Consider the following 24,679-nt stretch of genomic DNA (forward strand, 5'->3'; position numbering starts at 1 on the left):
TCGATATAAATGCAGTAAATCTAAGAAATTGAACCAGTTGTTGAATAAGCCTGACTCTAACATTAAACAATTTTAGTATGTGATGATTAAAGCTTAAGTTTTTTTTTTTGATGAAAATTAAAGCTTAAGTTTTTCAAAAGAGCACTTTTATTTACTTATCTATGTCTTCATCATGCATGCGTACATGCAGGTCTGATTCTTTTTTATAGGATAAGCATTAAATTTTAAGTAAATTTTAGTAACAGTCGACTCGAATGAAGAATGATGCCTACGGTTTCTCTAATGTAAAAAAGACACACTACAAAAGCCTCAATAAAGCCAAAGAGGTTATCCGATACCGCCTTGTCAAAATTCACTAGTATAACTTTCAATTTCTCCACTTAACCCATCAACACCATCGGATAAACTAAACTGATACAATACCAACAGGGATGACTACTGGAGATGAGAGCAGAATTACCGCAGAGAGAGCATACTTTTATTTACTTGTGTCTTTAACAACTGAGCTGCAACAAGGTTTCAAACAGAATGCATTGCCCTGCAAACATTGCTAAAGCTATTTATCGCACACAAACCCCACATAATCCATGGTCATACAAATGATGCTCTCATATTCTATACTACTACCTAAATAAGGAATGACCAGACATTCCATCATAAGAGCTGAGGAAGCCCAATAGAGCTAGCAATGAACTTTAGGACCAAAAAAAACCTACAGCATTGAGACCAACATAACAATCTGAAGCAGAACCATAAAGAAAGCCACAGTTAATTCCTAACCAAAACAGCCAACCGAGCATAGACAAAAATGGGACTAACCAAAATACCACTATCTGGAAATTTTACTGTTGGTTACAACCCACACGATGTACGTTTGGCTCATCATCATCTGTATCATAATAAGCCTTTTGTCTGCGTTGCTGCTCCTTGCGCCTGATTTCTTCCTCCATGTTGACATCATGCATAGTGGTTTCCTCACAATTGTCCAATTCCATATCAGATGACCGCTTCCCTGGTCTAGGTGGCAGAATAGCCTCAAGAGCACGGCATTTCTCCGGCGAAAGAATTCCAGATTCTGGAAATTCCACATTAAAATGGATATAAAGCCGACCCTTAATAAATGACCTTCCGTAATGGGGCATTCCTTCATCATTTATTGCCTTATATTGATCTGCAAGAGACAACCAAATGAGGATCATATACAAATCACATCTCACTTCACAAAGTAATCATAATTAGGGATAATTACATTTTTGGACCTCTCAGAAAAATAATAGCCAGCAAATGTATAGGTTTTGTATATGAAGTATAAATATACATATCATATACATATTGTATACATATAGTGTGCACATAATATACATTATCAGTGTAAGTGTTCTATGTACTTTGGCTAGTGCCCGTAATTAATTTCGGCTGATGGGCCAAAAATGAAAAAATCCCAAGTAATTAAGCACAAACTGAAGGATTCCTTACCAGGCTTTATAACTTCTCCACGGCTAGATTTGATCAGAAGCTGCCTACCATCCAGATGAGTCAGGACAAACTGAAAGCCACAGAGAGCTTCTGTCAAACTGAGTTTGTGTTCCACATAAAGATCATCAGACTTCCGCTTGAACTTTGAGTGATCCTTCTGTTGTAATACAAAAATGACATTGCCGGTGACCGTATCTGGCTACATATAACCACAAAAACAACTATGAGAAAAGAGATATCGCCTGCCAATACAGCAAAAGGAAAGCAGATAGGATTGACGATATTGTATATCAGGATATATATTCAATTCACGATCCTGCACTGACTTCAAAATTTATAGATTCGAATAGATTAGACTTGGGAAGAAGGATCCGTTGTTGTTTGCAAATATTGCCTAAGAACTGTGGAGGCACAATTTAACATGTATTGGGAATTGCAAAAGCTAAGCAATTTGCACAGTAAAAAACTCTCACAGCTTCATCAGCTGCCCCGTCGAAAACGATCTTCTGACCATGTTGCATCCCTTTCTCAACATTCACTTCCAGTACTTTCTTTTCTTGTGTAATTTTGTTTCCCTTGCACTGAGGACACCTATCCTTGTCACTTATAACCTCTCCTGTATTAACAAAGAAAGATTCATAGTTATAATTAATGTTTTTCCTTTACATAGAAGACCGAAATTAAAATTACAGGAATATCTCATTACCTGAGCCTCGACACTCGGGACAAACATGTTGCATCTGTTGAATCATGCCTGGAGCTATTTGTCTTGTTGTAACACGCATTCCAGTACCTTGACATCCATAACATCTTCCAGAGGCTCCACTCTTTGAACCTTTCCTGATAATGTAAGAAAATCATATACAAAATAATAAATGTTCACCAGTAAAGTTCAACAGAACATACATGCTGAGAGCAAGTTAAATGATCAGCAACACAATTTAAAAAAGCCGATAAAGATGAGCTTCAACTAATAAATAAGGAGGGTAAAGCCCTTTAATCTCTTCATTCAGATTGCGGAGATTCTGGTGTGAATATAGACCCAGAAGGTGAAAGAGGTGAATTTTTAGATGAGGACAATATGTACAGCAAAATTCTATTTTTTATCATTCTTTCCTTTCTTATCATTTCTACCAAAAATGATGTGATGTTTTCTCAAATACGTGAATTTGAAGAGGTTAAATTAAATTTCACAATAGCAACCTCACTCCCACCCCCACCAAATAGAGGAGGAACAAGGCAAACGAGTCACCCATAGGCCATAACCACCTTAGTAAGCATCCATATAGATGATAGCTATACTGCAGATGGAAACTAATATCAACCCACTTTGTTTTTTCCAAACAAAAGTAAATCATCAAATCCCATTTAAGGATCACAGAAATGGAAACTAGCATGACAAAGACATTAAATGTTTCTAGTCCATCAATTTCAAATGTTTCAACAACATAAAAAACTAGATCCAGGCCTTTCAATGTCCTACAAAATATTAACAAGGCACCTAAAGGTGTTCAAAGTGCCAAGGGAAACAGAAGTCCATAAGTATCTTATCTATCAAAGAAGTCTTTTCTGCCTTCCCATTTAGAACTTGGACAGACCAAGGTGAGGAGAATTTGTTTTATTACAACTTTTTGTATACAACAAATGACTAACTTTCTTCTATAAAAAGATTTGTTTTGTTACACCAAGAAAACTAGCAGAAAGTTGATAATCCTAATCTGTTCCTAGAGGAGTGGAAAGGGTGTCTGAATTTCAACATTTCCAAAAGTATTTAGAACACAGCATCAGACATATCTTCGAAAGGTGGTCCATTTGGACTCATATATGAGTGAAACGCAGAGCTTACCCAATTTTGGTGTTTGAATTACTTAGGAATACATGTAACCAATCTGCACAGCAAAATTTATGAATGGGCTCTACAGGAGTCCATCAATTAGGTAGAAGAACCTATTCATGAAGTTCAGGTTACTTGGTACTTGTCATTAACTAATGCTTCTGACTATCATATTTCAATGTATAGACAGAATCACTGGAAAGAGAACCAAAAAAAGGACCAACACAAAGAATCACAAAGGTCCTGATGAACCAGAGTCACCATTTAGTACGTGTATACAAAAATTGAAGACACACCATTCCTTCTCTATTGTACTCCTAATGTATTCAAATTCTTTCTGATATATGTTCAGTGACAGAACTCAATATTGATTCTCAGCCTTAATGAGAACAAAAGAATTTCAAAAAACATTGTCATCACACAACGGATTATCTTGAAAATCAGTGAATGAAAAAAAATTAGATAATTAAAGAAAGAGAAATACCCTTTACACTTTGGGCACAATATGTTCCGTGAAAGAGAGAGCTTTTTTGCTGTGCCATTGTACAAGTCTTCCAGAGAAACCCTTAGAGTGTGCACTACATCTTCTCCTTGTTTCTTTCTGCTGCCTCTGAAGCTACCACCACCTGAGATAACCAGGGTAGATGGGATATTTCAACCAAAAAATTAAAAATGATAACAATAACAAAGAGGAATTTAGCAGAAGGCCTCTTTCTAGAGAAAGATGAGTCATTAATCGTTATTACCGCCAAAAGCTCCGCCAAAACCTCCACCAAAAGCTCCACCAAAGAAGGACTCAAAAATGTCAAATGGGTCGTGACCACCACCACCACCACCACCCATTCCTTCTTTAAGGGCATCTTCACCATACTGGTCATAAAGTTCTCTCTTCTCTGGATCACTTAGAACTTCATATGCTTGAGCCAACTCCTTGAACTGAGTGGAGATAAAACAGGACAAAAAAATGTATGATCAAAAACAAAACAAGCATCAGAATCAAAAGGTTCCCTCAGTCTAGACACTAACTCCTTTTTTTCACAGACAGCTTTATCATGCATTATGTAGTATTTTGCCATGGCTTTTTATACTGTTTTGACTTGCTTGTCCTTGTGTAAAGGGTCTACAGGAAATAGCCTCTCTACCTCCCAAGTCTCTTCAAGGTTTAAAAGTAGTGCTTTTTGAAGGATCCGACACGAGTGCGGCATCATTTTTGGAGAGTCCCAACATAGCTCGCAAGTTGGGGATTTCACTGGACCCCCCTTTGTGGGATGATGATGTTGTTGTTGTTGGTCTAGACACAACATATCTGGAATACCAACATGCAGAAAATTTTAATTACATGTATAAGAAGAGCAACTCACTTTTTCTGGGTCCCCACCCTTGTCAGGATGATTCTTTATAGCAGATTTTCTGTATGCCTTTTTAAGTTCATCTTGACTAGAATTTTTCGAAACACCAAGAACCTCATAGTACTTGGAGTTGTCACTCCTCCTTGCACCCCGTCCAAACATTATGAATCACCTTAATACCTGCAATAATTTTTATTAATCCAACCATTTTAGGATTAACTTATTTAAATTTAAAAAGCCGGATACTACAGATACAATATGTGCAGTAAATAGGGATCTGAGATGTATTGATTATCAGTCAATTGGGGTAGGGAAGTATTAAAACTAGCAATCCACAAAAAATAGGTTAAGATAGGAAAAGTTCCAACTAGTAATTCAAGCACAAAAACAACAGATCATAGAAGATTTTTCATTTGCAGTCCTATAGCAATTTTAAAAAAAAAAAAAAGAGAGAAGGGAAAAAGCCAATCTCTATTATATGTGATTCTAACTCCTTTTCTGCCTTCCCTTCTAATATCTTAGTATATCTAATCAACCAATTATATATGAAACCTAATAGCAAGAAATTAAATCTTTTTCATGGTGCCTGCACTTTTAGTACTTAGCATTTAAATATCCCAATTCCCAACTAACTTTTCTGGTTCTAAAATCCCTATATATTTACCAAGACCTCTTTAAATATTACCTTCACCAAAGCAATAGAAGGTATGTGAAGCTCATAACTCTAAGACATAATACATCGATAGACACTTAAACTTGGCCTCAACCGGCAAATAAACACTCCAACTCTGAGAATGTACATGTAGACACCTCAACTCATCTCCACTGTATCAGTTGAATACTCCAACTTAAAAAAGGGTCATCCAACACCTTCAAAATTTATGTGCCACATCAGCATCGGGTGTCCACGAGACATAGAGGGGACAAGTTGAGGTGTCTAGATTTGCATTCTCAAAGTTGGAGTGTTTATTTGCCAGATGAGGCTTGGTTTAAGTGTCTATCTATGTAAATGCCAAGATACCAATAAGATGCAAAGACTCAAACTTTACAGCTATAGATTATATAGAGAACTGTCTATCCAAATCTACACATGGATAAAGAGAAAGAGGAATTAAAATATAAATAAATAAGGTATTTTTACAAAAATATACAACCAAACATAATATATTACACCTACATAGCCATATTTTCAGTTTACACTCGCATAACCAACCTTTTTTTTCTCGCAACAGTGCTTATACACACGCTATACAACATTCTACAAACATCATACGACATTATGTGTCCACCTTTTGTAAAAGTGTATAAGAGGTGTTTAAGGAAAAACTGGGCTAAACCAGGTAAATCTTCTTTCCGAGTAGACATAAATAAGTTGCAGCAAGCTTCAAAACACCATAGCTCAAGAATTAACAGGAAACAAATAAGCAACAGAGTAATACAAAAAAAAAAAAAACGACTTTACAGCTGAACTAGTAAAAAGAGCCCCAAAAAATATATAGAAAGTATAAACAAAGCTAACATACAATTAAATGATACCCCAAGAATTAGATTTTCAAGAAGATGGAAGATTTGTAGACAACAAAAGAAAAATACCTGGAAAAGAGTTTCTGTAAAGAGCGAGAGAAAGAAGAATTGTTGTTGTTGTTGTTACAGAGAGAAATGAAGAGCAGCTTTCCTTTTTGTTATTGAACAACAAGGGGAAGATGACATGTGTTTTTCCTTCTCAAAAGGTTTTCATTTAGGATTTTGGCCGGTGGTGTAACGGAAAATGCTGAGAAAATCATTTTTTGAGAAATTGTTTGAGAAAATTAGGGCTGTTCACAGTTTTGGTTAAAACCAAAACCAAACCGAAAATTTAACCAAATCGAATAAAAAAACTGACATTTGGTTTGGTATGGTTTGGTTTGGTTTTAAATTTGAAAAACCGATAATATTTGGTTTAGTTATGGTTATAGTAAAAAATAACCGAATAAATAACCGAACCAAACTGATAATTATATACATAAAATTTATAATTATTTATATGTATAATATTAACTTTTCATAAATAATTAAAGATATTTTATACCTTTTAATTATTAATTTAATTTTGGTCTACTTATTTTTAAGGCCCATGTCTTAAAAGAATATGTCCAAGTCCAACAATCCAAGCCAACTCTAATAAGTCGTAAGCATAAGGGTAAAAAGTAAAAACCCTACTATCTCTTTTCATTTTACATTGCCATCAGCATGTCTTTCCCTCAATATGCAAGCAAAGTTCGCCCTTGTGGCCGTGAGAAAAAAGAGCTTCATAAGAAATTTGAAGAATGTAGAGAGAGAATATTTGAATTGTCACGGCTAGTCATAAATTGAAAAACCGAACCAAACCGACAATAACCAAACCGGTGGTTATTATTTTACTTGGTTTGGTTATGGTTTTAGACATTTAAAAACCGACTAAATTGGTTTGGTTATGGTTTTAACCAATAACCGACCCAAACCGAACCATGAACACCCCTAGAGAAAATGACTAAAATGGTCCTCAGCCTCGTTTGGTAGCTTGTTAGAATTATGAAGGTATTAGTAATACATGGATTAGTTAGGAACGAATCTATGTACTTATACGGGATTAGTTATTCATATATTAGTTATTCCACCTTCTATCATGCATAAAATAATATATAGATTTTCTCATAATTTATACATATATATTAATTATGTGAGTTTCTAAATTGCAACTAAATACCATATCAATTTCATATATAAATGACTTATTTCCTAACTAATTACTGAATGTGATATTACTTATGTAGAATTTAATACATGCATAACTCACCTCCAAACTAGCCACTAAAGACCTCTTAAGGGGGTTGCACCATTTTGATCCATAATATATGCACTTGGCTGATATAGCCCTTGATATATGTAAGAGGATGACATCTTTGATCCAAATCCCTAAATTTAACAATTTTAGTGAAAAGTATCTTAAAACTAAACGAATTTTTCAAAAGGAGAAAGAACTAATGTATTTTCTACCATATGACTTGGAATTGTGATATGCTCATAGCTTATGTGATAATTAGACACATGACCAACGCTCCTTTTGTACCATGTTTAAAGAGTATTTACTAGACAAATATTTATGGCGACCAAACTCGAGAAAAGAGCGGCAGGAAAGCCAAAGTTAAAGAAAAGCATAAATTGTTAATTTCGGAAGTAAGCTCTTGTGTAGGGCATTCCCGCTTAGTCGTGGCCTTACCTAAACCGTTATTAGCATGTTAGAACGAGAATGGATCTGGGAATCGAAAACTCCATCTAAAACTGTGTTGAATAGTTTGTAATTGTAAAGGGGAACATTCCCACATCGATGGGAAATGAAGAAATGAAAAGGTTTAAGTATTTTAGCCCTTCATGTGTACTGAATAAGTGATCCCAACCACTTGGACTTAGACTTGGGGCTTGGGCGCGGGCCGGGTCCATCCTTTAAATAAAAGACTTTTTAATTTTCGTATTTATTTTCTGTTACAGTTTATTTTATTTAAAACTTAACTTTTTAATTTAAATTTAAGTTTTAACTCAAACACATGTTCAGAAAAAAAGGTACCTTTTCGAAATTGTCTGCTTCTGCTATAAATTGTGTTACCCTAAAAGCGGTTAAATATTCTTCACTGACATTTTGGCTTTGAGGAATCCTAAAGAACCTTGTACGTATCCCTTAAAGAATATACAAACAATATTTCTTTAAGGACATTGAATTTTCACGCCTCAAGGCTTTCTTCTTCTTCGAATCTATTCTGCAAATTTTTCTGACAAATTGTTGTCTCGCTCTATTCAAGACTAACTAGTACTTCTATTCTATAATATGTGAGTTAATATGTTTTAGCTTTGATGATTGAAAATAGTATCTTTGTAAAAAATATCAACTCTGTATTCCAATGATCTGATCTCAGCACAAGAAAAGCAACTGAGATACTTATTGAGAGCAAGTGTTAAACTCAATCAAGAGGGGGTGGGAGGAGGGGCATAACATTTATACTTTACCTCTCACAAGAGTGTAGGGGATTAAACTACTTCAGAAACATCAAAGCTAGTATTAGTTACACGAAAATGGATCAGCTAGTCAAGTTAGTTAATTAGCAGTGCCATATCGATTGATTAGTTACAGGCTATTGAATTAGTTAGAAGCGGTTACCTAATTAGATTCTTTCTCATTTCCATAAAAGGCATTCGATCATTACGAATTCATTCATAATTGAATATACTGTAGTTTTCATATTAAATTCTATTCTACGTTTTCTTCCCGTTTCATCCTTTATAGTTGTCCCCTCGAGTTTCTCCGAAAATCCTATCCAACTGCTAAATTCTCATATTCCTCTAAGAAACCCTGCATTTTGGCTAACATTGGCATCAGAGCCTTACGGTTCTTAGACTGTAGAAGAATGTGAACTTTTCAAAATCATTTCGTAAACATTAAAATTAAACTCAAAAATGTGAAAGGAAAGTTGAAATGTGCACTGGAAGTCTGGAATTGTTGGATAGATTGATCTTGAAGTAGCAATTGGAGGAACCAATCTCAGCCACAATTTGATGAATATCTTTGAAATTTCTTCTCTGGATACAAATTCTTCAACAACGGTACCTGAACTTCTTGAAGGCATGCTTCTTGCCACACTTTATATGAAAAATGAAGGTGATGTAGATGCTTTTGAAGATTGGTCTCTTGTCGCACTTGATGTGGAAGATAGAGTGATACAAGGATTTTGGAGGCTTGGTTCTCGATGTTCTTTCCAAAGAAAATGGGAACAAAGTGTTTAGAACTTCTTTAAATAGTGAAAAAATTATTTCCAATGAAGATGAGTTAGTGAGAATAAGAAACAAGAAGGATATACAAGCTGGAACGCACGGATTCTTCGTGCATTCCCAGTTCTTTCATTTTCGAGTTCTAGAATGCCCTAGATAGATTTGATCTGTTTTTTTTTTTTTTTTATGAAATTTCAAATTTTGAAAGAGATGTGGTTGCTTCTTACATGAATGCCCGAAAGAAATGGGATGTTCAGGAATATTATGATATCTGATTATGTACAAGTGACTTCTTGTACCCTGTTTTGGTTGGTTATTTTAAGGTGAATTCTTGTAATGCTTCTATGTTGGAATATGAGAATATGATTTTGGATAATGAAAAAGAGAAGCATAGTGGAGTTGGTGTAAAACAATGGGAATTGGATAGGTTTGTTGATAATAAAGGCCATCAACAATTCTCTGAACTAAAAAATGATCTAATTAGGCTTCCGAGGGTGAAAAATACAATTAATTGCAGAATTGTGATGTTTACTCAAGAGATGCTTAGCAAGAAGTACTCTCATGACAAATCGTCCTGTTACAATTCTCTCCAGATCATGACTTACTACGATTTATGGTTAAACTTAGAGAGTGATAATAAGACCTGCCCATGGAAAGAGATTGAGCAATCACTCTTCCTAATAATAGCAGAAAGACCAAAACTTATTACAAGGGAATGAGCAGTTATGGGATGTGAACAAGGAAGGAATACAATCTAGGATGAGAATGTGTGATCATGTTATATACTTTATGAATTATTGTATTGTCGCACCATTAGAAGTCGTCAATTATCAAAATACTAGTCCATACTCCACTCTTGAGGACAATGGTGATGTCAAGGGGAATGGATGCAATCAGTTGTTTCTGTTATTCCACTTTCATGCCTTTATTCAAAAAGATGAGTCCGACAGTTGAAGAAACTGCATATTCTAGGAAGAATGGATGACCTTTTCCAGTTATCAATGGCTCGAGACAGACACATGAATATTGTGAAAATGGAGTAGAAAAAATGCTTCCTTTACAAGTTATGAGCATGGCTGAATTAAATAGTACTCTAGATGATGAGAGTTCCTTTATTGTGAAAAAAGAAAAGCTGGAGTAACTGAATTTAGATGAGTGTGAAGCATTTGGAGTTGAACCACTTGATGGAAAAGTTCACATAAAAATGATTGTAGATGAAAAAAAGGAAATGAAACTTGATGAACAACATGTCATGGAGATCAAAAGGGCTTTGGTAGATCTCTCTGATGAGCTAAACAATCCTGCTACATTAGAACAGAAGCATAGTGTTGTCTACATTAAAGCCAAGAAACAAAATTATATCAGCATTGATGATATCTTGATTACTGACCCTGAGTTTAACATCAAGTTAGTTAAATCAACAGTGAACTTTGGCATTGCTAGACATTATGACATGCTTGGTCACAGAATTGACATAACATTTACTTCTTGGAGCATTCACAAATTATGAGAATTTTTTGCTACCTGGGAACTCCTTAATGTATTTAAGGCAAGGTTCCCTCATTTTGATCCTTGAGGTCAAGGATCTCTTAGCAACAAGGAGTACTGTTACACGAAAATGGATTAGCTAGTCAAGTTAGTTAGTTAGCATTGCCATATTAACAGCTAGTTATAGGCTATTGAATTTAGTTAGAAGCGATTAACAATTTAGATTCTTTCTCATTTCTATAATAGGCATTATATCAATACGAATTCATTCATCAATTGAATATACTACAATTTTTTATTGAATTCTATCCTTCATCTTCTTCCCTTTTCATCCTTCATAGCTGTCCACTCGAGTTTCTCCGTAAGACTCCTGTCCAGCTGCTAAAACATTAGATTCCTCTGAGAATTCCTGCATTTTAGCTAACAGTATTTGACCATTTAAATTTTAAATAGACATTATCTCTTACTGGGAAACAACAGGCCACAATTTAGTGCTCTTATACTCAAAATCATATATATAATATGGTAATCTTTTCATTCCAAGTCCTTCTCATCAAGGGTACTAAAGTTGGTCTTCAACTGCACAGTATAAGTGAGTGAATTTTTTCCTGTATACTTCCTTCTTTAATCTCAATTTTGTTTGGAGACAACGTTAGTCTTTTACCTTTCTTTCTTTCTTTTTGTTGGAAAAGTGGTTAGTTTTAACAGATTTTGAAGTAAAAATGTTAAATTTGGGGCTTTGGATTAAATGTGTCATATTTTTACATATATCAAGGATTATATCTGATAAGTGAATACATTGTTCCTTTTCTACCGTAGACCAACAACACACTTTATTAATAGGTTCTCAACTCGTAATTGTTATACATTTATTGGATTTCTTAATATAAATACAAAATCAGTGCAAAAATTATCGAGTTCTCAAAAACCCCCACACAACACCCTAAATCTGCCCCTAATACTACTAATTCTTACTAATTTATACCAAAAAGATGTTATTTAAAAGGAAACTTTGGTGCAACTTGCACACCTTGAAGTTGAAATTGTCTCAAATGAGATAATCAACAAGTTATTAATTAAAGCATCAAACCGATTTTTTATTTGATGATTTGACTTGGTGTTATAAGTATGTTTAGGATAAGGCTGAATATATTGACAATTCCTTAAATTTGTTAATAAATTTGATTTAGAAACTCGAACTATAATTTGTTGTAATTGAGCATGATATTCTGCACGACTAGTTATTTGTCCTATTGTATACTAGATTTTCGCCTAGAGGATAAAACATGTCACTCTACCTGTTCCACGCTATCGTTTGCAGAATAATAAAGAACAGGAAAGTAAGAACACAATAGCTTTACGTGGAAACCACCCGGATCACAAAGGGTGAAAAAATCACAGTCTACACCTCCGTAGGATTTTTTCCAAATCCACTACAACAGTGAGCCTTTGCAAATTCAAGTTACAACTCTATAACCTAGGAACTAAGCTATAATTCCATCTCGCTAATCTCCCTAGACTAATGAGCCCACTTCAAGTTATCCCAACTTAAAGTTGAATTTGACTAACATTTTATAACTATAGTAATTGCTTCTGTGAGAGCTGATAAAGTTACAACACGATAAACAAACCTAATACACAAATCTAGACTCAAGAACTGTAACTTTAACTCTATGAACAGATTCCTCAATCTTCTTTGATGTATCAGGGTGTACTTTTGTAATCAAAATTCTGTCAAATATCGCATTGACTGTGTTTGTTCAATATTCCGATTTTCTCTCTTTGTGAGTGTGTAAACTTCTTTATGACAGGATTTGAATATATATAGTACTAGGTTTGCATCAAGTCGGCTGAACTCAATCCCTACATGGTAAGGCCTATTATGAGAGTTAGGGTTTGAGTTGACTTGGGATTCTTGTATTCACGTGGCTTTAGTGTCCTTGTAGGAGTCTTAAGTATCTTGATAATTATTAAGAAATCCTGCAAACTTGTCCACCAAGTCTTTACCATAAAACACAAATCCCTACTCGCAGTAGGATTCTAAACTGGAACTTGTTTTTGGAATTGGTTCAAGCACCTGTTCATCCATCTCTAAATCGCCTCAGCGTCTGAGATGGAACATGTCTATAAATCTGTTTCAATCACCCTTGTCTTGCAACTGTTTCTGACTGATTCACTTTTGGCTCATTTACTGGATCTGTCTCTGAGATAGAACGAGTATGTAGATCTGGTTCATTCGATCTCCCCAAACCTAGTCCATTTGCTTTGCCTGTATCTGTATCGTTGTATAGACCATATCCCCAAACCAATGATGGCACTAAGTAACGAGTAACAAGGTTTTACGGCTTGTGGAGGTTAAAAAAAGAAAATCATAATTTGAAATTATTCACGCACTCAAGAGAAAGTGTAATGCACGCGCTGTGCCACCTCAATAAATTGTGTCCAAGTGACACAGTAAAAATGGTTTTGGAGGGTTCAGATGGTAGGAGTCTCATTTCGGGGGTCTAAATGGATTTCACGGACAAGTTCGAGGGTCTTTTGATGAATTAAACCATTATTTTACTTACTGACAAAAGAAATTTACAATTCTTTTCAGACCGAACAAAGCAAAGTTATCAAATCGGATAAAATGAGAATAAATAAATTGAAACCGAAAAGAGAAAATCAAACTATACCGAATTAAGTTAGATATGATATTGATATAAACATTTTTAAAAAGTGAATATAAAAAATGTCAAATCGAATTCAAAAATTCGTATTATACCGACTGATGAACACCGCCGGCTGGGACATTTGGTGGTAATAAGGATGGATGTGCCATTCTATGTATGGGTCCAAGAACTCATAACTTCTGGCGGAACATAAATTTAGTGTAAAAATTTATTAAAATTTTAATAAATAGTAGGCATGAATCTAATATATTCAATGCTATTAAAAAATTAAACTCATAGAATTGGAAAAGAATTCCAAAAGTTCATTGATGAGGAGTAGGTCCTCTCATCAGTTGTGGTAGTTGACTAGTGTTAAGTCTGAACCCCTGTTACATATAGAGTAAAATTGAAATTTATGTCTATTTTGCCTATTTAATGAAAATTGAAAGAAAAAATGTATATATAATTTCACAAATTTGTGTGGATCTTTTAACCAACATTTTGTTGATCCTAGGCAAAATTTTAGAATAATTAAAGTAATAAAGTAACTTAATCCTACAATTTTGTCAAGTATTGTTAGTATTAGGGCTTAATGCATTGACATTTTCTTAAATTTATTTATTTAGACACTTAAAACATATGTCTTTTCCAATTAAGCACTTGAAAACATGACAAGCTGTTCCTATTAGATACTTCAAACTTAAATTTTGACAAACTTTCTGTACGTATTCTCAAATGCCTATTATGTAAATACGTTAACCACTTAAAAAAAAAGTCACCTCATTTACTCATCAACCTCAATTGGAACATGCTTGATGTATTAAGCACAGTATTAATTATGATAAAATTCTTTTTTTTTTTAAAAATAATATAAAGTTCTATGAATCTAGCATTCAAATTTCTTTTTACCATTGTATAATATACTAATATAAATTCATGAGGTTGATTTTTTATGCATTATTGTCCTAAAGGTTATTCCTTCCGATTTCTTGCTCATAAGTTGAATCTATAATGTCATTAGGATGAATTATTATACGTTATTATCCTGAAGAGCTTGCTTTCCAATTTCTTGCTCATTAGTTGAATTTATAAGCGTAAATCATTATTGAACAAAAGTAAGTGTGTAATTTATCTTAACCGACTGTAAAAAGGTATGTTAGCATGATACAATATTTATTTCAATACTTCGTTCGTAATAAAATCATGCATAATAAAGTATTTGTATCATTTATGTCACTGTAATGAAAAATATTACATATATTTTAAATCATAAACACATTTTAGACTATCCTATCAAGATTTAGTTTTAAATTCTTTTACTGAAGTTTTCTTTGTTTACGATTTATAGATATATATCAAATCAATTAAAATAAATAATTTCCTGTCCCAAATAGTAAAATGGAAAATTGTTATGTTTGGCTCTGAACATAAAGCTCGTGAAAACTCAAAATTTGCCAATATAATATTACATAGAATTCATTAATATTTTAAAAGAGATAATTTGCATAAAAAAAATTATTTTCCCTTTCTTATTTGAGACAAAACAATATTAGTATTAAGAATTATAACATTTATAATAATAGCTCTCGCGCTGTCCCTATTCCTTATGTCATCTGTAGGACACTTGAATATATGTACTCCACCAATTGTCTTACCCCTGCAAAGCAATTCCCTATAACTATCAAATGGTTTCCCCCAAACCAAGATGGTATCAAACTCAACTTTGATGGTGCTTTCCCGGCCAACACTACTCAGGGTGGTTTTGGTGGTGTTTTCCGGGATAAGAACGCTAACTGGGTCGCGGGATACCACCAATGCACTAGTAGTCTCAACTCTACCCAGATGGAGATTCAAGGCTTCCTTGAGGGTCTCCGTCTGGTGTGTCTCCATCACTTTAATATATCTGAAATTGAAACATATGCTACAGAGGTAATTACTTTACTACAACATCCCCCTCCTCTATTTTCTAATATTGTTTCTCAATGCAGGTCCTTCATGAGGAATCTGGGGAATCCTCCAATCCGCCATAACTTTAGATAAGGGAATAGGATGGCTCATGTTCTAGCAACTGAAGGTTCAAAGAGAGCCACCTCTGATCAAATGCAGTTTTTGTTGGAAGCCCCTCCTTGGATAAACAACATCTTGCAGGAGGACAAAAATGGTCGTTTTAGTATTAGGTCTGTCCCACTTTTGGTTTGTAATAAGCTAGCTAGACTTGGTAATCTTAGTATCCTCAACTCTGATGTAATCCCTACTGGTAGTATCTCTACTATATCTACTGCTAATATTAACGTAGGCTTTTCTCAAGATCCAACCAAAACTGATGCCTCCACATCAGCTGGTGCTACTCTGTATGCTCCTTAATATCTAAATAAAATGTCGTGTTTAACAAAAAATAAAATAAAATTAAGAATTATGAAATAATTTGAAAAATAATGCAAGCAATCTATTATAAGATATTAAATTTTGATTTGATTAATTTGAAAATGTAATATTTTTTAGTCATTGTTATAAATTGGACCCAAAGCACACTTATTAGTTTATCAAATTTTAATTTGGTAAGGTTGGAAAATAAATCAAATTTTTATTGGTTCATTGTATGTAAATTAAATTCAAATGTCTAAATGACACAACATTCAAATATATTTTCTATTTAAATTTATAATTAATCCATTGATTTACTTTAATTGAAAGTAGCAAAATAGAAGTATAAAACAACTAATTAGAAAAGATAATTACGCTAATTTTAGAAAGAAAGAAAAAAGAATTTGAATGGTCTTTATTTTTGATAAAAATGCTGCAAAATGGGGCCCACAGTCGGGACCCATATTTTCAGAAATGTACATAGACTTCATTTTCTCACAATGTGCTGATATGCACACATGTCAATCTGGAAATTAAATACCCTGCACTTTGATAGAGACTTGAATTGAATAAAATGACAAAACTGCCCTTGATCGTTCCAAACTTCACTGTTTTATGTAGTAGAAAGAAATACTCCTTTGTCCCAAAAAGATTGTCCTCCTTTACTTTTTAATCTGTACTAAAAAAATTTTTTTCTCTTTTTATATTTAGAAATAATTTAATTTTATGAGATGATTTATAGCCACATAAATATCTAAATCTTGTTTAGGATCACACATTTTAAAAGTTTTTTTTATTTTTTAAATTTTATGCCAAGTAAAAAAAATAATTTTTTTGAGACGAAGGGATTATTTGTCTTCCACAACCACCTTCTTCAATTGTCGCATTGCTAAAGTAGAACAGGTCAAAGACAAAGAAATCCACATACATCTATCCCATAAGTTATTACTACTGCAAGTATCGACAAGACACATGTAATTTGGAATAACATTAAATAAAATCGTGAAAATAAAAATCCAATTTGTCCACCATTAGAGAAGTTCCATCGCAGTTTCTCATGTTGGTGCTAATAAGTCTAATCCAGTTTTAGTCTAATCCAATATGATTGAAAAGTTTCACTCCTATTTTTTATATTTTTATACAGCTTACATGAGTTGCTGGATACACGTAGCAGATTTGTTTTACTTGTACCGATACTTTTAAGGTTTAGAATTAAAATAATAACTTTTCTCATATATTAAAATCTATTTCAATTACGTCATATATATATATATATATATATATATATATATATATATATATATATATATATAAAGGACTAAAATAATTATTTTTTCATCCATTTAGGACTATTTTAACTACGTAATATATCTGAATGATTAGAATAATTCAACCCGCACACATTAAAGGTCAATTTTGATCACTTTCTCGTTCCAGGAGCAACTCGTCCAGCAGCATTAGTTGACCATTTTCTTCGATTGTTGCATTGCTAAAGTAGAACTGGTCAAAGAAAAACGTTATTACTACAGGTATCTAAAAGCACAGTGCAGATGTAATATGGAAAACATTAAATAAAATAGTGAAAAAGAGATAATGGTAAAACACACATATCAACTATCATATTTTTTTGAGTTTTCTATCTGAATTATTAAGTGTGAGAGTTTCTTCCAATTAGTTTGCAAAACGCACCTCAACTCTCAATCGTTCACTTTTACTACCTAAACTATCACCAACTAATTTACAAAATATATCTCATTAAAAATAAATAATTAATAGTTGAGGTGTGTTTTGTAAACTAATTGGTAATAGTTCAGGTAGAAAAAGTGAACAATTGATAGTTTACGTGTGTTTTGCATAGAAAACTAAAAAAAAGTGATATTTGAAGTGTATTTCCTTATTATAACTACCCGATAGATGTTTGAGACCACAAGAATTTCAAAATATGAATCGAAAATATCTAATTCAAACACTTTAGCAATGTGTTCAGGTAATCAAGAAAACAAATCATAGTTCAAGTACCTAGACAAAAATTACCAAAAGGTTGAGGGATTGTCCACGTATTAAGCATTAAGGCCTCATTTGTTTTCATTAATATTAAGATGTCTGAATCTGAATACACATCTAAATGATTAAGATGTTGTCTCTAGATATGAACACTGCATGATTTAGACTGTTTGTTTTCTGAACATCTGAATGTGCATAATATATTTATTTAAACACAATAAATATACAATTCAAATAAAATCGGACTAAAAATTATAAATTTAATAAAATAAGAATATTATTTGATAAAAATATGAAACATATGATGGAGATGTTTGTAGTGATGGTGGGTGGATTTTTTTTTTTTGGAGGGAGGGGTTGGTAGGTGGGTGGGGTACGGTGTGTTGGTAGGGTGGGTGGTGGTGAGAGGGTGGTTGGGGGTAAGGTAGGTGGGTGGTGAATGTGGTGGGGTGGTGGTGATGGGTGGGTTTGTAGAGTGGGGGTGAAAGTTGGGGTAGTGTTGGTGGTGAGTGGAGGGGGTAGGGTTGGGGTCATGGTAGTAGAGGGTTGGGGTGGGTAGTGGTGGTGGTGGGGGTAAGTAGGGGGTGGGTGGTGGGAGTGAGGGGATGGGAGGAGATAGAGCCAGTAGTAAAAATTATGGCCAAACCCATTGATGATAGGCTTGTGGTCGTCACTTCTTTCATACGAGCAGCGCAAAGCGACCCTTGTTCCATTTAAACACCGGGTAGGTCATTCATTCCACTTAGAACACTTTTGCACTGTTATCGGAGCAAAACCAACACCAAAGGGCGCTACCCGTTCACATCCAACGACCTCAAAAGCCCCAATTTTTAATGGTCAAAACTCCACGAATTTACAAATTAGCGAATTTACAATTAAAATGAGTTGATTACGATTTAATTGAGTTGGCGCAATTTAAATGGTGACACAATTAATTGGTCACTTAATCCACGTAGAGGCGATTGGTGTTGGTTTTGCAAACGTCTGCAAAACGTGTATGGAATGGAATAGGAATGGCCCTTTGAAGTGTAAATGGAGCAAGGGGGCTTTTAGATCTTCGAAGTGAAAGAAGTGGACGATCACAGGTGTTTGTCGATGGGTTTGGCCAAAAATTATTCATATAAAATATCTCTTAATGATATTAAGATTTTATTCAAGATCTTAATTAAGATCTATTCAGATCAAATAAATGCTTAGATCTTAATGTAAACAAATACACTTAATAATCTAAAGTCTGAACCATTCAGATTCAGACCTCTATTAAGTGTAAACAAATGAGGCCTAAATAAATAAGTCGTGAATAAAAATCCAATAATGTCCACCATTAAAGAAGTTCCATGGCAGTTTCACATATCAGCGCTATCCAATTTTCTCTAAAAAAATCCCAAAAGTCCATATCTCAATTTCCCTCTCATTTCCATTTACATTCTCTATATAAACAAAAAAATAAAATTATATCATCACCAAACAAAACAAAAATAATACATACACATATTGTATTAACAATGGCGACGCAATATCAAAACGTCGTCGTAATGAGACACGGTGACCGGTTAGATAACTTTGAAGAATTATGGGTAATGAAAGCAGATAGGCCATGGGATCCACCATTGCATAATGATGGTAAGATCCGTGCATTTTGTACGGGTCAAAAGATCCGATTCAATAAGGATTTTCCGATCCATCGGATTTTTGTTTCCCCGTTTATTCGATGTGTACAGACTGCTGCAGAGGTTGTACGTGCACTTTGTGACGTGGCGGAACATAATGGGGATTCGAATGTTTTATCGTCTAATTCTGAATCTGTTATTATTGATCCGTCTAAAGTTAAAGTACGTCTTTTCTCTTTATTACTTACTATATACTATATACTTTTAATTTGTTGAATTTTGTGATTAGGTAAAGTTTATGATTTTGAGTTTAGGAGTTGGCGTGTTTCGTCAAGTTTTTTTTCACCTAAAAGTGCTTATTTAAAAAAAAAAAAAAAAAACAGTGTTTGGTGAAGCTTTTGGAAAGTCAAAAGTGCGGCGATTCGTCAAGCTTTTAAGAGGTCAAAAGTGCTTATATTAAAAAAATAAAGCGTTTTGTCAAGCTTTTGGAGGTCAAACGTCCTTATATTAAAAAAATAAAGCGTTTTGTCAAGCTTTTGGAGGTCAAACGTCCTTATTTTTAATGTATTCGTCAAATTTTTGGGAGGTCAAAAGTGCTTATTATTTTTTATTTTTAAATAAGGTGTTTCGTCAAGCTTTTGGGAAGCGAAAAATGTTTATTTTTAAAAAATAAGGTATTTGACCATGCTTTTAGGAGAAAATAAGAAACTGTAGCTGTTTTTCATAAGCTAAAAAAGTAGTTTTTTTTTCAAAAACACTTTTTTGAAAAGCGATTTTGAGAAGATACACTTAGTAGGTGTTTGGCCATGGAAACTAAATATTTTTCACATTATTTGAAATTATTGAAGTTGGAGTCAAAGATATAGTTTTGTTTGGTTATAGCTTTTTGCAAAGAATATTTGATTGTTTGAATGTACTTAAAGTGAAAAAAATGAAAAAGTAAAGTGAAAATAGGGTTTTAGATGCTTTCTAAATTTCAAATACAACTTCAAGTTAGTTGTATTTAAAATTTTTATGGCCAAATGTTAATTTTTAAATAAAGCGAAAAAAAGTTTCCGAAAAAAGTGAATAATTCTCATGGCCAAACAGATATAGAGAGAAGGTTTGAGCCAAATTATTGATTCTGCTGAATGTGTAAGCAAAAGTGTAGCTCTGCCTTGATAACACCCCAGTCTAAAAGCTTACCTTTTTTTCATAGGGGAATACATCATTGATGGTCTTTATCTAAATACTAATACTATTAGTAAGAGCTGCTTTTGTTATGAAGGAATCTTTTATGCTTAAAAAGTGGCTGCTTTTATGTTTCATCTGTCGCAAAGAAATTGACATATAGTCATCAAAAAAGAAATTGACATATTCCTTGTATACTTCACTTATAACTTAGCCCTCCTAAGACATCAACTCTTTCTTTGAAGAAAAAAAAAGAAGTCCTTTCCCTCCCTTTGTCTTTTTGTTCAATCCATTTATAGCCATTTGCAATTTGTTAGTTAATTTTACATAAAAATTCACACAAATGTAGAGGCGTAGCTAGGATTTCAACTTTATGGGTTTTGAATTTCAGAATGATGACGTCAAGCGCTAATAACTGGGCTCTAAATTTAATGTGGACATATTTAATGAATTTCATAACACAAATACACTGTTTGAGCAAAAGCTATTGGGTTAGGCTTGACTCGTAGTTGGGGTTCTAGCTCCACCCTTGCACATATGTCTTCAGCTTTTTTGACTTTGAAGGAACTAAAGGATATTTGTCTCGAGATACTTATGTACGAGGACTATAAAACTTCTTGTCTAACAACTTGTGATGATTGGACCGGGCAATTAAATTTGAACACACCTCTACAGGGTGCAACGAGCTTGACAAAAGAGTCATTTTCAATTGTTAATGTGCTTTGCCTTTTGACCTTGAGGTGGAAGTCATATTGCCCTAAACCAAGAGTTACTTTGCACCACTTATGTTTTGCGCTTCATATGATTCATTCTCCAACTATACCTGGAGACAGATTGGAGTTTAACAAAAAGAAAGAAGATGATGAAGGCATAAAACATCATCAAATATGCAAACTATGTTCATTTCAAGAGCCTAAATGACCCCATTGTACTAGATGCCTATAAAGATAGAGGTTACATAGTCTATCTTTAATGTCCATTGTTTATCCGCTCCACTTTTCCTTGCCAAACTTTCCAGGTAGAATGTGTTGCGATGATCTCAACTATTTCTTTTCGAATGTATGACCTGTCGGGTTAATTCGACTGGTCTGTTTATATTCTTATTGTGCATAGTAGTAAACCAAGATGAGTTTGGTTCGGTTCGGTTCTGGTTTTAAGTTAATATATCAACTTTCAGTAACAGTAAAAAAGGAGAAATCCTTATTGAAGACAGGTTGTTCTAGTGTGAGGATATTAGAATTACCAGATCTTTTACTTCCTTCTTCAATACTTCGATAGTCATGTCTACCAACCCAAGAACTGCAGACTTTTTATGAATAAGCTTGTAAGATCTTAGCCTGAAATAGGAAGAGTGTGCATGAAGATTCATGAAGGTTACTTATGCAATGCATACTTAAGCATACTTCTAATATTTCCTTTTGCACAGTTAGCAGCATTTTGGTGTATATTGATAAATTTGATTTGACTTGTCATATCAAAACATAAAAGAAGAAAGGGAAAACGTAGAGAAGAAAATCCAAGGCACAGTCTTCCCATCTTCATGCTAAATCTCATATTGACAATTTAGAAGTACTTAAATGAAGCTATTCCATGATTAAATATTTCCACCGTGTACTGATCCATCCACACATTTCAACCCTGTCATGATATATCGTATGAATCTCATTAATATTTCTATTTTTCTCTTTGGCCATGAGCCTCTAATCAATACAGTCACTTAAGCTATACCAGGACTTAGATTTGAATATGCTTCTTCTGTGCCATGAACTTGTTGCAAACTTGATATGACTCACAGGAGTCTTTGTAGAAGCGGGGGGATGAGAGACATGCAGAAATCTACACATATTTTTGGTGAAAATTAGCATTCAAATCAAACAGCTTCTCTTTACTGTCTCTCTTTTTTCTTTTTTTCTTTTTTGAAATGGTTCTCTTAACTCTGTTTCTGGATAACATTTAACCTATTCCTTTTTTAAATTTCAGGTATCCATCGAATATGGTTTGTGTGAAATGTTGAATTTAGTAGCCATAAGAGCTCCTGCAGCTCCCAAGGATGGGGATTTCAGATTCAGTATCTCACAATATGAATCTGAGTTGCCTGCTGGAACTGTAGATAACACTGTTGAACCTGTGTATAAGAAGGTATTTTATAGGATATGAGTTCTTGCTTCAATTTGTTTGTTGGCATAGTTGAGTATATGCATGATCCAATATTTCTCTACTCATGATATCTTATGCTTCTGAAACTACAGCTTCCAGAGTGGGAAGAGACGTTGGAAAGTGCAAGGGCTAGATATGTGGAGGTAGTTAAGGCCCTTGCTGATAAGTATCCTTCTGAGAACCTGTTGCTAGTCACACATGGTAAGTGTCCTTGCTTGGTTTGCATTCTCTAGGTGCAATATAGGTTTTCTCTAGTCTCCGAAGAGCAAAAGGGGGGTACATGTAAGAGAATACTTCTGCAGTGGCAAAATCAGTTAGATGTTTTTCAATTTGTATGTGGTATCTTTGTGGGTGGCAAATGTAGTTTCAGATTGCTTGCATGTATCTACAGTAGTTTCTTTCTCACGTCTCGCATGTTTAGATTTCTTGAGAGTTGAGGCTGTGCATTCTCCCTTTGTCATTTTATAAGTATCTTTCTGGTGCATTGAAGAGAAAAAAACTTCTAGCAACAATTTCAGTTGCATGCCATGAACTTCTCCATAACTGCACATATTCGTGTTTTATCAATTAGAGAAAGAGATAACGCTTCCTCATGAAAGCGGCCTGCTGGACCTGTTAGATGGTATCAAAGCTCTTGCCTAAGAGTTTCATTTATCATAAAACCAGCTCTAAACTGTAAATTGGCAGGTCTAGTATTGTTCGTTTTCATGATTAGAAATCTCAAAGGAGGGGCTTTGGTAATAATTACAACTTGATTTGGTGCATCAATGATTGTCGAAAACTGGTTGTACCTAAATGATATTCTTCCTGCTTTTGTTACTAGACAAGTGAGATATTTCTACAGTATTATTTTGTTTAGGCTCTGTAGATAAAATGCACATTCGTGCTATTTTCTTAGTAAAATAGAAGGATTAAGTTCCCAATGGTATTCCTGATCTCTTATTTACTCTTGTTTCATTAATCCAGGTGAAGGAGTAGGCTCCATATTTACTGAGCTTAACAAGGATACAACTGTATTAGAGGTAGAATATTGTGGACATTTGTATGCGAAGAGAACTATCCAATTCGAAAAGAACCAATCATTTACTGCTGGAGAGTTTGTATACGAGAAACAAACCGGAATTGTATCTGCTGCTAAATAAAAACAAGTCTACCAGACTTTAAGTGATTGTTTGGGTTTCTTCCCTCTCGGCCATGGCTGTTACTTACTGTCCCTTATTCGAAGCTTGCTTGTCCATTTAGATGTGTTAAGGTTTCCATTGTTGAACGACGTTGTTACACTTGTATTTTCTCCTTTCTTGTTTTTTAATTTGTGATTTCAAAGGGAGGATTATGGAATTGCACCTATACATTCTGTTGAAATAAATACATTGCCCAGATGGCCTCTGATACCACCTTGTGATTGTGAAACCCCAAAATGCATTGTTCTCTGTTGGACTACTTCCATTCCAATTGCAGTTGTTACTTTGAGAGTGATATGTTGGTAACCAGTTTACCATCTCATATTGGATCACCTTTTATATGTTGAATTGTTCCAGAACAATATGTTCATATATCATGAAAAGAAATTAAATCCTTCAGTTAGTTTTCTACCATAAGAATCGATATGAGACTTGCCCCCCAGGTTGTGGCCTGTTGGTCAATGCAGTGGATGAAATTTCGGAAACTAGGATTTAAATTCTAGCTTAGAATTCAAACTGTAGGTGACATTTTCCTATCTACCCAAGCTTTGGTAGATAGAATTACCTGGTTCTTGTATGACTGACTGGGAGGTAGATATCTGATGGAATAGTCTAG

General features: G+C 34.0%; 3 protein-coding genes across 4 annotated transcripts; 2 read left to right on the forward strand and 1 right to left on the reverse strand.

The window, feature by feature from the left end:
• Positions 1-456: 456 nt before the first annotated feature.
• Positions 457-6,412, reverse strand: LOC132068643 (dnaJ protein homolog). The gene is made up of 8 exons (XM_059462296.1): positions 6,253-6,412; positions 4,672-4,839; positions 4,057-4,246; positions 3,795-3,936; positions 2,183-2,316; positions 1,950-2,092; positions 1,477-1,675; positions 457-1,171 (listed from the first exon to the last, which is right to left on the reverse strand). The coding sequence occupies exons 2-8, from the start codon at positions 4,819-4,821 to the stop codon at positions 843-845; spliced, it is 1,287 nt and encodes a 428-aa protein (XP_059318279.1). The 5' UTR covers positions 4,822-4,839; positions 6,253-6,412; the 3' UTR covers positions 457-842.
• Positions 6,413-14,169: 7,757 nt separating this feature from the next.
• LOC132068644 (uncharacterized) lies at positions 14,170-15,983 on the forward strand. 2 transcript variants are annotated; one of them, XR_009417456.1, is made up of 2 exons: positions 14,170-15,455; positions 15,566-15,983. XR_009417456.1 is itself a non-coding variant. In XM_059462297.1 (2 exons), the coding sequence occupies exons 1-2, from the start codon at positions 15,210-15,212 to the stop codon at positions 15,605-15,607; spliced, it is 339 nt and encodes a 112-aa protein (XP_059318280.1). In that variant the 5' UTR covers positions 15,095-15,209; the 3' UTR covers positions 15,608-15,983. The 2 variants fall into 2 exon arrangements, 1 of the variants encoding a protein (XP_059318280.1); XM_059462297.1 differs by having other exon boundaries at positions 15,095-15,506.
• Positions 15,984-19,267: 3,284 nt separating this feature from the next.
• On the forward strand, positions 19,268-24,276 carry LOC132068647 (uncharacterized). Its single transcript, XM_059462299.1, has 4 exons — positions 19,268-19,777; positions 22,706-22,864; positions 22,975-23,083; positions 23,849-24,276. The coding sequence occupies exons 1-4, from the start codon at positions 19,283-19,285 to the stop codon at positions 24,022-24,024; spliced, it is 939 nt and encodes a 312-aa protein (XP_059318282.1). The 5' UTR covers positions 19,268-19,282; the 3' UTR covers positions 24,025-24,276.
• Positions 24,277-24,679: the final 403 nt, after the last annotated feature.

Source organism: Lycium ferocissimum, chromosome 8 (assembly GCF_029784015.1).
Source record: "Lycium ferocissimum isolate CSIRO_LF1 chromosome 8, AGI_CSIRO_Lferr_CH_V1, whole genome shotgun sequence".
Taxonomy (NCBI): domain Eukaryota; kingdom Viridiplantae; phylum Streptophyta; class Magnoliopsida; order Solanales; family Solanaceae; genus Lycium; species Lycium ferocissimum.

What these genes read in the sequence shown, in the direction of transcription:
- LOC132068647 (XM_059462299.1), top strand. Translation starts at nt 19,283, where the DNA reads ATGGCAGTTTCACATATCAGCGCTATCCAATTTTCTCTAAAAAAATCC. An exon ending in TTGATCCGTCTAAAGTTAAA is followed by an intron (nt 19,778 to 22,705) that starts GTACGTCTTTTC and finishes TTTAAATTTCAG; the next exon opens with GTATCCATCGAATATGGTTT. An exon ending in TTGAACCTGTGTATAAGAAG is followed by an intron (nt 22,865 to 22,974) that starts GTATTTTATAGG and finishes CTGAAACTACAG; the next exon opens with CTTCCAGAGTGGGAAGAGAC.
- LOC132068643 (XM_059462296.1), bottom strand. Translation starts at nt 4,821, where the DNA reads ATGTTTGGACGGGGTGCAAGGAGGAGTGACAACTCCAAGTACTATGAG. An exon ending in TTGTGCCCAAAGTGTAAAGG is followed by an intron (nt 2,317 to 3,794) that starts GTATTTCTCTTT and finishes TTACATTATCAG; the next exon opens with GAAAGGTTCAAAGAGTGGAG. An exon ending in TCCCGAGTGTCGAGGCTCAG is followed by an intron (nt 2,093 to 2,182) that starts GTAATGAGATAT and finishes TTGTTAATACAG; the next exon opens with GAGAGGTTATAAGTGACAAG.
- LOC132068644 (XM_059462297.1), top strand. Translation starts at nt 15,210, where the DNA reads ATGTACTCCACCAATTGTCTTACCCCTGCAAAGCAATTCCCTATAACT. An exon ending in TTGAAACATATGCTACAGAG is followed by an intron (nt 15,507 to 15,565) that starts GTAATTACTTTA and finishes TTCTCAATGCAG; the next exon opens with GTCCTTCATGAGGAATCTGG.